The sequence below is a fragment of the Stegodyphus dumicola genome, chromosome 8 (assembly GCF_044657685.1).
Source record: "Stegodyphus dumicola isolate Sdum_Otavi_A_Nest chromosome 8, ASM4465768v1".
Classification (NCBI taxonomy): domain Eukaryota; kingdom Metazoa; phylum Arthropoda; class Arachnida; order Araneae; family Eresidae; genus Stegodyphus; species Stegodyphus dumicola.
In genome coordinates, this window is record NC_140775.1 from 147786213 (window position 1) to 147801402 (window position 15190).

The 15190-nt window shown below is 33.9% G+C and overlaps 1 protein-coding gene across 1 annotated transcript in view; it reads left to right on the top strand.

The window, feature by feature from the left end:
• LOC118205645 (uncharacterized) overlaps positions 1–8296 on the top strand; it is a 73507-nt gene extending 65211 nt beyond the window's left edge. The window contains exon 3 of the mRNA XM_085823038.1: positions 894–8296. Within this exon, the coding sequence (XP_085679164.1) occupies positions 894–2461 (1568 nt within the window). The 3' untranslated portion in view covers positions 2462–8296. The remainder of the gene's footprint in view (positions 1–893) is intronic.
• Positions 8297–15190: the final 6894 nt, after the last annotated feature.

Below are 15190 nucleotides of genomic sequence, written 5' to 3' on the forward strand. Positions count from 1 at the left end.
TTCAGATATTTATGCGAGTTGTTAGTTTTTTTGAAGCACGTAAAAAATGCAGATATCGCTACTTCAATGTATGATGTATGAGAATTACTGCAGCATGGCTAACTTGCTGAGAAAGTACTCCATAAACTTAAGATAAAATTACGGAAATCTATGGAGTACTAACTGATTATTTAAGTGTGTTGTTCATTTTCAGGATAGAATAATTCATTTAAAAATATAGTGCTGATTCACTTTTTACATCTTGTAAAGTCATTGGAAGATAACCATTTAAACTGTAAAGTGGAGTAAGAGTGTAATGTGTGTGTAAGAGAAAGTAAAAGGCATATAATTAGGAAATCTGTTAATTATATATTACCTTCAACTTTTCTTGTATGTAAGTTTGAAGCAAGATGCACATGAAATAGATAGCAATTGATAGCCATTTATGGATACCATATACTGTATGCTCTCAGTACCCTTTTCATAAGAGAATGTCATCATAAAACATATTCTAAAATATTGGAGCTAAAATTATAGTATACAGACCTGCATTTTTTTATATGAAAATCTTGTGTTTATCACATTTCACTGAATTATGTATGCATCTGCCCATTGTAAATTTTGCATTTCCCATGATATAGTATATTGAAGTGAATTATGTAAACAGGTGTGCACCAAACTGTGGATACTTGACTATGATGTATGCCATAAATTATTTTTCCGTAAGTGTACTTTAAAAGTGCATATGAAAAGTTACACTGATATAAGACTTCATGTATGATACATGTAATAAGGTATTTGCATATTTCTATCCCTAAGTAGCTTATGTAGCCATAAGCATAGTCACATTGCGAAAAGACCATACAGTTTTTGGTACATGATATAGTTTATTTACGTGTAGTGGTAACTTAAAGAAACAATGTCTACCAATACTGGTGAAATGACTCATAAATGTCGTGAGTGTAATAAGTTATTTGCTCAAAAAAAATATTTAAAGAAGCATATGGTAATTCATACTGGTGTGAAACCCTATCAATGTGGCACATGTAATATGGCATTTACATTGAAAAGTGGCTTATCTCGTCATATGCTTGTTCACACTGGTGAGAAACCACATCGCTGTGATGTATGTCACAAATCATTTGCACGCAAAGGTCAATTAAACACGCATATGTATACTCATAGTGGTGAAATGCCTCACAAATGTCATGAGTGTAATAAGTTTTTTTCTCAAAAAAATTATTTAAAGAAACATATGGTAATTCATACTGGTATGAAACCTTACAAATGTGGCACATGTAATATGGCATTTGCATTGCAATGTGTCTTATCTCGCCATATGCATCTTCACACTGGTGAGAAACCACATTGCTGTGATGTATGTCACAAATCATTTGCACTCAAAGGTCAATTAAACACACATATGTTTACCCATAGTGGGGAGATGCCTCACAAATGTCATGAGTGTGATAAGGTATTTGCTCAAAAAGTTTATTTAAAGAAACATATGGTAATTCATACTGGTATGAAACCCTATAAATGTGGCACATGTAATATGGCATTTGCATTCCGAAGTGTCTTATCTGGCCATATGCGTGTTCACAGTGGTGAGAAACCACATCGCTGTGATGTATGTCACAAATCATTTGCGCGCAGAGGTCACTTAAATGCACATATGTTTACACATACTGGTGAAAAGCCACATAAATGTGATGTGTGTGAGCAGTCTTTCATTGACAAAGCTAAATTACGAAAACACATATGTGCTGGTGAAAAACCATATAATTGTGATGTATGTAATGAATCATTTGCACACAAAGGTGTCTTAAATAAACATAAGTTTATCCATGCTGGTGGACCACCATATAAGTGTGATGTATGTAATGCGTCATTTTCATTTAAATCGAGTGTAAATGTGCATAAAAAAAGTGTCCATACTGATATAAGGCCTCATAAATGTGATTTATGCAATTTGTCTTTTATTCGAAAAAGTACTTTAATTGAGCACATGCGTATCCACAGTAGTGAGAAGCCATACAGTTGTAATACATGTTGCAAGTCATTTGCACGTAAAAGTGATTTAAACAAACACTTCCTTATACATACTGATGACAAACCATTAAAGTGTAGCTTTTGTAGTAAATCATTCAAACGCCGTGATGCTTTAAAAAATCACCTGCGTACACATACCGGTGAAAAGCCACATACGTGTGATGTGTGTAATATCTCATTTATAAGCAAAGCTAATTTAAATGTACATTTGCTTACCCATACTGGTGAGAAATCATATAAATGTGAGGTATGTTGCAAACTCTTTGGAACTAAAAGTAGACTAAACATCCACATGCGTACCCACACAGGTGAAAAATCTGAAAAATCATACATATGTAATATGTGTGGCAGGGCATTTGCACGGAGATCTACTCTAAGAAATCATATATATACTCATACTGGTGAGAAAACTCCTAAGTGCAATATATGAAACAAATTATATATCTAAAAAAAAATACCTTAATGACACATGTGATTACTTACATTAAAGATATATCGTGTTGAATGTGATAAATGTAGCAAGTCATTTGCACATTAAAGCAACTTAAATCAGCATTTCCTTTTGCATACTACTGAAATTCATATAAATTTTATATATGTACTAAATCTTTTACACTAAAAGGCTACTTAGCAAAATACATATACCAACATAGAGGAAAAACTACATGAATGTTATATAAAGTAATTTACATACTCCAAACTGCAGATGAGGCAATTTAGTTCTGTAATTTCTGATTATCTGCACTCGTCCAGAAATGTCGAAAAAAAAGTATTTGTAAGGCAATAAATATGCTATGTTACTGAAAAATGTTTATGTGGCAACCCAGGTATGTGTGTAGTTATTCCTACAGATAACTTACCTTTTCTATAGACATTTTGCCCAGTATGGTGGCAGGTTATGGTCCCTGCTAAAGAAATTTCTGTGTTTTAGCATTGCAGTGGACCACATACTATACTTTTTGTTTGACTTGACTTTCTGCATTCATGGGGTGTAATTTGTCTGACTTAACACATATAAACACATATATATGCCTATAAAACACATATATATGCCTTAACACATATATATGCCTGTTTTTTTTCCTTCCTATTTCAGATTTTGGTGCTGCGGTTATATACGATGGGGAGTTAATGCCATTTCCTGATCTCTTTTTAAATGAAAACGTTTCCCATGAAGAGAACAACAATGACAACACCTGAAAAATGTTTTATATGGGAATAAAAAATAAAATGTGTTTCACGGAATATGTTGTGGAGTATAGATATCAAGCTACCTAAACAATTTTTTTTCTGTGATGTCACCAAGGATTTTTCAAATGCTTCTTCAGTTGCAATGAGTTTATAAATTTTCTGTGGGGGTGCAAATAATCAGAAAGTACCTTTAATTCCCTCCTCCAAACTGCAGATGAGATCCTAATTATTGGATATGGTCATTTGCATACCAGTGTATTTTAAAGAAATATACCTGGGAAAGTTTAGTGTGGTATAAATATTATATTATTGTGTAGAGCACTGGTTAGCAATCAACATGCATACCATGGACTTTGGAAAAAAGGAGATTGCTAAGAGAAAATGATGTGGTATTGCAGAAATGAAGCATATGTAACTGTCAACAGTTAATTTATTATTCTAAATTAATTTGTAATTGCTGTTAAATATATATAAGTACACAATAAGAAAAGGTGTATTTCAGGATATAATCTCTCCAAAAATTATTTGCTGAACCCACTCATAGATTGCAAACCACATGAGTTCTACTGCTGTGGTGGACTAAATATACATCTATCTCTATATGTGCTTAGAAAGTACACCTTTACATAAATATTAGAAACTTTAAAATTTTAATAAAAGAAGAAATAAATATTTCATATATATGTTCTTTATGTAAGAAATGTAAAAATCTGCACCAAGGAAATAATTTTGTGTCCTGTGCAAATAAAAAAGTATTTTTCAACAGATTTTTTTTATTAGGATTATATTTTAAGCAAAGATGTTAGGTTAACTTTTTAGATAGATGTCTCTCATGCATCAATTATTGCATTTTTTACGCTTTCTTATCCTCTGCTATTCTTTCTCATGAAGATTGCACTAGATGTCAATGTTTTCAGGAAATTAAGGCCATCAAAAATGACACTACAGTCAGTTTATAGAAGGTGCTTAAGAGGCTTTTGATGCATTTTGCCAATGTTATGAAATATCAAGAAAGATGTGGTATTAGAACTTCTTTGCAAGTATATCTATTAACTTTTTTAACGTATCTGAGTGAAAACATCACCATGCCTAGCTGTAAGATAATAAGTACAGCTTCAAAGTGCATATATATACTAAGCATATTACATAGTCACTTTTCAAGAGATATCAGTGTATCCACAAATGTATTAAATCATATGTCAATAACATGTTTATCAAGTCCTTTGTATAAAAATTTGCATTCATGAAGGTGTATAGAAATAACTGTGTTGTAGAGATATATGGCAGTTAATGTTTAATAAAGCTTCCTTTCAGACACAGAGTGCCTATTATCATATATAAAAATATATGGAAATGTTCAAAACCTTCTTTTCCCAAATCCTTGTAAGATTTCCAGCCATCCGAAAAAATAGTTGTACAAGGCTCAATCCACTCTTTAATACACTGCATCAGCGTTTCCTTACTTCTATCATGAACAGCCACTAAAAATAATCTCCCAGACCCTCTTGCAACCACGTTTTTCATTACAACATAGGCCATTTCAAAGCACGACATGAACCAACGAGCAATTAAATCACTCCAGCAAAAGAGTTTTTAATGTCAAAAGTGTTGCTATACAACACGCAATCGCGCCAAAAACCAGCGCAGAAGACATTTGGGCGCATATAAGAAATATAGACAAATATATGTATTATTCTATACATCATTTTATTGGGTAGTTCTTTGTTACAGCAGCCCGCTGGATTAAATCACCAATCAACTGAGCTATGTCACCAAAATCTGGCTGTGTGTTCTTATACCCCATCCTGTGATCTTATATTAGCATTGGCTGCATGTTCTTATATCTCAACATAATGATATATTAGCAGCATGTTGCATTTTTGCTCTTGCCCTGTTATCTAATATTATTCATATTTGATGAAATTTCTGAATTCACACTGTTTATGTAAAAGTATAAATTTTTTCAAGAAAGATGCCTTTCACTTGACAAATCAACATGTGACAATGGCTGCAATTTGCAATTTTATGTTAATGGAAAAACAATATGGAGTTGCAGTGTTAAAAATTGCAAAAAGAAGGAAGTCCTGCACGTTGGAAATTGGTTCAGTGATTCTAAAATATCATTTGTCACTATTATGAGATTTATGTACTGTTGGGCAGATTTCAGAAAAGATTTCACAGAATTCGTTCATCATTAATTTTCATATTCAGGAAAAGGTTTCAGAAATATGAAACTTAAAAGTTTTCTTTCATACAAATCACTTTTTTTCAATTAAGTTGCTTTTAAAATTTACCCGTTTTTATTTTTCATTTTATAACCAAGCTACTTAAATTTCGAAGTCATTAATTATTAGCAGAATTTCAGTGCGGATTAATAAAACTGCAATATAATTTATTAATAAAATCTGTATTAACTGGTGCAGCTTTCATTCCTTTTATGATGCTGCTAGAACATATAAATAACAGTGTTTATAGTTTGCTTGCATTTTATATTTATTTTCCAGAATTTTTTTTGTTATAAGTTAAAATCTTTAGAAGTTTCAACACTTTCTATATTCTTTATTTGTTTGCAAAAAATAATTATTTTTAAACAGTTCTTTAATTTTTTTCCTTCTTATAATTTCAAGATGCTTAGCATAATATCTGAATAATTACTGTAAAAAAAAATATGTGTTTTATGATTTCGGCCAAATTAATCAACTTAACATAGTGGCACTTTTACGATTGCTTTTTTTTAAAGAAATTAAAATTTTAAAGAAAATAATTATTTTTTAAAATATTAAGCAAATTCCAAATTTTCAGGCTTCTTTTATATTGAAATTTGCTTCTTTTTTAAAAGAATGTTATTTTCTGAAAACTTTTTGCCTTATTAATCAGCAATATATGCTTGCAAAAATATATAAATATTTTTTTAAACAAATTTAAATATTCAGCTACATAAAAACTTTGCGACTGAATGTCTTAATTTTAAGGTAATCACTTTGGAGATGGTACATGGATAGCTGATTTGAAAAGGGATGTTATTAAACATTATTTATTTAGTAAGTAATTTACAAAAACAAAAATTTAGATGGTTTACGAATATAGCTTAGAGATTTGTTTAAATATCAGTACAAACAACATCAGTTCCAAAACAATGTATACTTCTTTTTCAAGGACTGTGTTTTTAATGGTATTTGTGCAGAACTTCAAAAACCATGCAGGTTAGAAATTTATTATTAATTGATGAATTTAAAAATTATATTTACCTGCCTTTGAAATACTAAATCTGGAAAAAGATTAAAATGTTACTGTATTTCTGAAAGGTGAAAGGAAAAGTGGGACATAATTAATAGCTGTAAGCATTATTGTTGTTTTTTGTTGTTTTGCATAAACTAAGCAATGTTGTTATTTATTAGCTTTCACAAACAATAAATTTCTCAATATGATATTGTTGTACACTTTGTAAAAGTCAATAAACATTGTATTTAAGAATTATGATAATATATGTGTTTCATTGCAGGAATATGAATAACTAAATATTTTTTGGATGACATTTTTGAAGCATATTTCTTTTTTTTTATAGGAATAATTTTCTGACTCATTTTTTGAAGCATTAAATTCTAAATCAATGTCTGTATGTTGTTATAGCATGCTGAATATATAATTAATTATTCCCTAAAACTTCTAACCAAAGAAACACCTTAGAAAGGAGGATTATTAAAGAGACTTTTATTAGAATAAATATTTTGATTATTATTTTAATACTAATAGTAATAATATAAACAATAATGTTACGTTTTTCTTCTGACACCAATTGTTATGTTATTTTCTTCCTTGATGTTCGTACGGGGTTTGTGAGGATTTGGAGTGAATAATGACAATACTACTTGATGAAGTATTGAAACACACTTTATTGGCCAGTATTGTATGGACAGCTCCAAAACATGTTTTTACAGTCGTCGATGGACTACTATAAACACTCTGACACAATCAGCGACACAGCCTCCAAGTTATCAGGCTATCATGGTGGAGACAGCTTCACGGCAAAGCACCGGAGTACAGCTCCCGACTCTGCTTGGTCGTTCTCGGAACTCCACGTACTCTCGAGACTCTCCACGCTACAACTCGCGAAGCACTCGACGACACAGTTCAGTCGTTCCCGGAGCTCAACCGTGACCTTCGAGAGGAAGAAGGCCACGACACTTAATAAACATGGCGGAGCTTTCCGTCCGACGTTATCGTCGGAAAGTCGTCTGAATTTTTAAATTTTTGTCGGAAATATAACTTTATCATGTTGCTTAGTTAATCAAAATAGCTGAAAGAAAGGAGGCTTTATATACATACACACTTTTTAAGCTTTTTACAGATATTTTAATTAACTTTGTGCATAAATATAATTGAAAGAACCGAAAAACAAATGAACATTTTACAAAAATTTAAACGCTGATTGCAAATTACCACTGTCATGATAAATTGGGTAGGGGTTCTTAAGATGATAATTAATATTTTACCTAAGCTCAAGTATTAATTCATTCGCTTTTCAGAGCAAAATATATAACCATCAACTTCTATATCTCCAGCATATGTAAATGAAATGCTATATAAATTAGCTAATAAATGTGATAAAAATATTTCATACAAGAAACATACCTAAATCTTATAACAAAAAAGCCTTCCAACATTCATATTTGAAATGAAATAACCTAACAAACAACATACACAGTTGTGTATGTTGTTTGTACAATAATTAGTAGCAATAAAATGCATATTCATGATAATCATAATTTGCATTATCCTAAAATTTAGAAGCTAAAAATATGTATATGATTGAAAGAAATGGTGCTAAGAAACATCAGCATTACTACTAAATATTGTAATCCATAATTATTGCATTTTTAATCATATAATTTTTAAAAACATTAAATTTTACATTTCTGTTATTTTTCTCTTGGAATTTGTAGTATATCTCTTGGTATGAATACAAATGTTGCAAGTTATGTTTTTTAATTATTACATTTGAATACATTCCATTTTTGTACATGCTTGTGATAGCAAAAAAAAAAAAAAAAAAAAAAAAAAAAAACAAGATAAATGGGTGGTGTATTTAATTATGGCAAAGCACACTAGTGCTATCTGCCTAAGGGGAGGGATGCCTTCGTGGAGGACTTTCTAAGAGAAAGTGGCTTGTATACACGTTACACATGGGGAAAACCACGAAAACACCCATGCAGCCAGCCCATTTGTGGGATTCGAACCGAACTACCAGTGTTCAGCGACTTTACCGCTCGGCTGCTGGTGGGCCCTCAAGATAAATGGGAAAAAACGTTTTGTTGTGTGCTATTTAATGAAGAGCAGATTTAAATGTGCAGTTCTTACTATTGTGTATATTATTCAAATCATTTCTGCGCAGTATCCAAGGGAAAGTACCCAAAAGAATGTTATAGATTTGAAAAAATGAATAAAATGACCATGAGAATCTGCCATTGTCTAAAGTTAGTGTATATAAATATATTTACATATGATTGAAAGAAATGATGTTAAAAATCATCAGCATTGCTACTAATTATTGTACTTTTAACAGCTTGCTATTTAAAAAACATTAAATGATTTTTTATATTAAATGGGAATAGTAGTTCTGTTACTTTTTTCTGGTAACTTTCAAACACTGCATAGTTTATGTGCTTTTTAAAATATTGCCACATACACTAAATATGTCAAAGTATTTCCTTTACATACGCTGGAGATATAGAAGTTGATGGTCATATATTTTGCTCTGAAACGCGAATAATTTAATACTTGACCCTAGGTAAAATATTAATTATTATTTTAAGAGCCCCTTCCCAATTTATCATAACAGTGGCAAATTTCAATCAGCGTTTAAATTTTTTGTAAAATGTTCGTTTGTTTTTCGGTTCTTTCAATTATATTTATGCACAAAGTTAATTAAAATATCTGTAAAAAGCTTAAAAAGTGTGTATGTATATAAAGCCTCCTTTCTTTCAGCTATTTTAATTAACTAAGCAACATGATAAAGTTATATTTCCGCCGAAAATTTAAAAATTCAGACGACTTTCCGAGGATAAGATCGGACGGAAAGCTCCGCCATGTTATTAAGTGTCATGGCCTTCTCCCTCTCGAAGGTCACGGCTCTCTTGACAATGCACGAACCGCGATACACTACGACACTCTTTCGGTGCAATCGACGACCCACTCGGCACTCACTGCCCGGCTGTCAACTCGATTGACTCGCTAGACGAGACACCAATTCGATACTAACTTCTCACGCTCTGACTCGCCTTCTCGACAAGGCACACTAGCTGACTGCGGATCAGCAGGATTTATATAGCATTCGGCTTTTGTTCGAGAACATACTGGGATAAACTGGTAAGAATTCGTTCCAGAAGGTTCTCCATCCGTCCATGGCATGTCGCCAAATGGGCGATTACTCGCCAAATGTGGCAATCCTGCCTTCCCTTGGCATTTTATGGCAACCCTAAAACTGCTTTGCGGGGAAGCTTTCTTACCGCGCTTGTACATTTCGTAACAATAATTTATGTCCACTATTGATTGAATCAAACTGTCAAATGTTAGTAGTTTGTCTTGTCTGTGCTTCCTTGCAACCAAACTGGTTAATTACTTGGTACTTTGTAATTTTCCCCATGTGTAATGTGAATTCAAATCACTTTTATTTAGATCAATTTCCGTTGTTTCTTCGATGGATACAGCACTGAAATATCAGTTTTTTTTCTATTGTTCTATTGCAATTTATGGTTTTATTTTTCAGTACCTTTTTATTGTAAATTAAAATTCACCAAAACCTTTAAAACTTCTGTATATTCTCCAAATATATGTCAGCAAGAATTATTTTTACAATAATTTAAAATACTTTTATAATTTTTTTCTTAAATAATTATTAATTTTAAATGTTTAGACCATGATTCAAAGAATAATTATAGATAAATAACTATTTTATGTTTTATTTAAATTTTATCAACCTAATTTGATGTGACATTTGTAGAAGTCAATAAGGAAAATTCACAATTAGAAATTAAGGAGATAAAAAGGTTTTAAGTATTTTTTATGCTGAGAATTATTCTCTTTTAGAAAGAGGACTGTCTTTACCAAACGGAGACATATTCACTTTGGGGAATGCCAGTTATGCAGGCAGCTATTCACCTAATTTCAACTGAGAACAAATCAAACTACCAGTATTCAGCAGTCTTGCAACTTGGCCACTTGTGGGGCTTTGATTATGAGGGAAGTATAGTACTTTGAATATCTCGTAAAAGCTAAAAACATGAACATAGAATTTTGCTGTTGTGTTTCATTTGAAAAGCTGCAGCACTAGATGCAAGTTGCCGAATTTGAATGTTATTTAAAAAACAGTGAGGTAATATTTAATTTTTAGCGTCAGAAAATAAGTACACTTAAAGGTTAACTGTGATATCATATTTTCATAAGAGATAATTTTGTCTTTTTTCTTATGGAAATATTGTATTTTATTGTACTTGGGAAAATATCAGAGGAAATTATTCATATGAATTTTCTGCACATGTAAATAATTTTGTAAAACTAATGGTTTTTTTTTTTTTTTTTTTTTTTTTTTAATAATAGCATGAACTACTTGAAAGACATGAAGCTCTGCCGGAAAAAGTTAAAATTCACAAAGTTTGGGGACATTTTCGTCAGGTTCTTGTATAACTGTAATTGGCATTGTAATCGAATAACTATAGTTTATCTTCTCTGTAGCTGTAACTGTATGCGGCCTTCCAGTACTTTCGATAAGTAAGATTTCTCAACAGCCAAGGTGTATTTATTGGTGTATTTAATTATGGCAAAGCTCACTAGGGCTATCTGCCTAAGGGGAGGGATGCCTTCGTGGAGGACTAAGGGAAACTGGCTCGTATACACGTTACACATGGGGAAAACCACGAAAACACCCATGCAGCCAGCCCGTTCGCGGGATTCGAACCTCAGACCGAACTACCAGTGTTCAGCGACGTTACCGCTCGCCCGCTGGTGGGCCCAACAGCCAAGGAAAAACTAGTTAAAACCAGGAAGAGCATCAGTTTTTCAGCTGTTGGTTCAGAGTTGATTTCAGAGTATTGAGATATCCATGAAAGCCTCCATTTTTAGATCCGCTTTGCATTCTTTGTGTTGAAAGAGGTGTAGGACTATTTTTGTAGAAAGTTCCAGAACTGTGAAGTGTTTGTTTTGGTAAATTTAATTTTATTAAGCTGTCCTCGTTTCTGCGTGCATTCAATCCATTACGAACCCATTCGCAAGTAACAATTTTTAAGCGAATTTAAGATAGCTGGTGACAACTTGTGTTGCTTTCAAAGAAGAAAGCGAGTGAAGAATCCATTCAAGGAGGCATGAAAGTGGACCCAAGGAGAAATTGAAGCAACTCGAGAGAAAAAGAAAAGAAGAGTTTCTGCCATAATAGAAAACAAATTTGAGGCTATGGAAGGTAGAACAGATACGGTTGAAGACAGAGAAATTCAAGAAAAAGTTTCTGCTGTCAAACAACGAATGAAAGAAAGAATTTCGGCTGCTCAACAATAAAATGATGAAAGAGTTTCTGCTGCTGTCACTAAGGAAGTTGACAGTTTATAGAAATCCATAGCGACAGCTTGTTACAATCCTAAAACTTTCAAAGTCTAACATATGCTGAACCGTCCATCTCTAAAGCTATCCACATATGATGGAAGATCTCATGACAAATTTACAAGACATGTATTTCCAAACCCTTAGAATTTCTGATATCATGGAACCCTTTGATTTTTTGATATCATGGAACCCTTTGAATTTTTGATGTCACGGAAATATTGACTAGTTTCACCTGGCAAAAAGATGTGGCGTTCCGACAGATACTTCAACTTCTATTCATGAGATGGCGCCACGTGTAAAATCCAGTTCTTAATCGGAGCAGCAAAGCGACATCTTTACTCACTCAGACTTCTCGGCACACAACTGTACGCGAAGGTAGCATGAACTGTGTTCCGAGCTCTGTGTTGATCTCTTCAATGTAATCTAAATTGTAATTTAGTACTTAATATATTCTTTTATAGGAGATTGTCTATTCTTTTTTTCTTTAATTATATCATGCATTAAGCACACACGACCACCAAAAGTGGTGACCTTTTGACTGAGCACGCTACTGAGAATGGATTTTTAACGACCCTAAGCCACGTGCATCCAAGGCATTCTGAAGAACTGACTAAAAATAACAACGAATATGGACATTAAACGTATGCTACAACGTACCCCTTCAATTATTTCTAGAAGTATTGATATATATTGCTTGTGTTTTTTTTTTCAAAGTCGTGCATATCATCGCAAGGAGCTTCAGCAAATCATCAATGTGATCTGTTCCGTTCCGCTGACTTCGCCAGTCGTGCAATAATTCTTCGATCAACGACAAATGTGCTACAACGGTGATTTTCGCTAAATGTGCTACATCAGTAATTTTTCTGCAACGTGCTACGGCAAAATTCTTCCCTCAGTGTTCGAAAGTAGCGAATTTTTTTCCCATGTGCTACAGGAGTGATTTCATTTTTCCTTCGAAAGTGCCTTTCATTGTGAAGTGGTGATATTGTGCGTGCGCAATACAAAATGAACGCATCATTTTTTTTCTCAAATAAGGGTTTCTTTTCAAATGCATTTCGGTAAAATATTATTTGTGTGTGTAATTGCTGACCCTGTCTTATTTGTGTGTGTATCGTTACGTAAATTTTTTCTGCATGGTTAAAATATTTATTGTTATGGTAAAATATCAATAGTGTATCCTCATGCTACAATATTTGTGCTGTTAAGTGTTTATTATTTAAAGTGAAAATTATCTATCAGTATGCCCGACGATATTCCACCAGAGCCACAAATCACACGCGTTGCGGTGAAGCCACCGCCTTTCTGGAAAAATAATCCTTCATTGTGGTTCGCTCAGATCGAAGCACAATTTTCTATCGCTCGCATTAGTGAGGATTCTACAAAATTCAACCACGTAGTTGCAGCAATTGAGTCTGATATTCTGAATTCAGTGCATGACTTAATTCTCAAACCACCTGATTGTGATAAATACTCCAAACTGAAACAGCGGCTCATTGAAATCTATTCAGAAAGTGAATCTTCAAAAATACGTACTTTATTACAAGGACTTGAACTTGGAGATCAGCGACCTTCATACTTGCTGTCACGAATGCGTGATCTGGCAGGAAGCCATTTTAGTGACGACTTGTTGAAGTCACTATGGCTTTCGCGTCTCCCTAATAACATACAAATAATTCTTGCTGCTTCCAATGAAGATCTAACCCGTTTAGCAGCAATGGCTGACAAAATTAATGAACTTGTTACTCCAGCTTATGTCAGTGCTGCTAATGCTGCACCTTCCAGTTCATCCCTCGAACAACAAGTGGCTGAATTGACCAAAAAAGTATCTGAACTCTCTACAAGTCTTCATGCTTCACGGAGATACAATCGATCAAATCAGGGCCCACGTAATAAATTTCGTGCCCGAAGCAGGAGTCAATCTCGTCATAATACTCGAACGCAGTACAAAGAACCCACAAGTGGCATATGTTTTTATCATATGAATTTTGGCTCTCAAGCTCGCAAGTGTGCCCCTCCATGCACTTTTGTACAAGCGGGAAACTAAATGGGCGGTCTTCTGCTGGCCAACAGAATGTCCGCCACATCGACAGAATAGTACTGGCTGATCGTTCAACTCAGTTATGTTTTCTAGTAGATACTGGAGCTGACATATCAGTGCTCCCGAGAACTAAAACAAATGCTCACCAACTTAATAAACTTGTACTGTATGCAGCCAATGGTACCCAAATTGCAACCTACGGCACCAAACTATTGACACTTGATTTAAACTTGCGCCGGACTTTCAACTGGCCTTTTATTATTGCTGATGTAACTCAAGCAATTATTGGTGTCGACTTCTTGACACATTTCCACCTTCTAGTGGATGTCAAGAATAATTGCTTAATTGATGCTACAACTCAGCTGACATCACAGGGCCAAGCTTCTCACATATCAAACGTACCTACCAACATAAGTGTTTTATCGGGCAGCACACGGTTTCATCGGTTATTAGCAGAATTCCCTGACATTTTAAACCCATCCAAATCAGGGCAGCATACTCATCAGCCAGAAGTGTATCATCACATTGAAACACATGGCCCACCTGTATTTTCCAAGCCTCGTCGTCTTTCTCCAGAGATGCTAAAAGCTGCTCGCAAAGAATTTGAATTCATGCTAGCACAGGGAACCATTCGCCCATCTAAAAGTCCATGGGCCAGTCCACTTCACATGGTTAAAAAGTCTAATGGTGACTGGCGGCCGTGTGGAGATTATCGTCGACTTAATGCCATCACAGTCCCTGACAGATATCCAGTCCCACATATCCAAGACTGTACCCATCTTTTTCATGGAACAAACATATTTTCTACCCTCGATCTTGCCAGAGCATATCATCAGATCCCAGTGCATGCTGAAGATGTGCCTAAGACCGCAGTGACTGCACCATTTGGTCTCTTTGAGTACTTATATATGCCATTTGGCCTTCGCAATGCTGGCCAAACATTTCAGCGTTTCATACACCAAGTACTGTCTGGCCTCGATTTCTACATCCCATATTTTGATGATATCCTGGTTGCATCTACAGATGCGGAAGAACATTTTCAACATCTGCGTCAGATTTTCACTCGCCTTAAAGATCATGGATTAAAACTAAATCCATCCAAATGTGTACTTGGTCAACCCTCAGTTTCCTTTCTTGGATGTCTTATCACCCAGAATGGAGTCAAACCTTTACCGGAAAGAGTCAAAGCAATTAACGACCTACCTCAGCCCAAAACCATCTCTGAACTGAAGCGTTTTCTAGCAATGTTAAATTTCTACCGACGCTTTCTGCCAAATGCCGCAAAAACACAAGCCTGCCTACATGAGTTTCTGAAGAATAGCAAAAAAACGATCAACG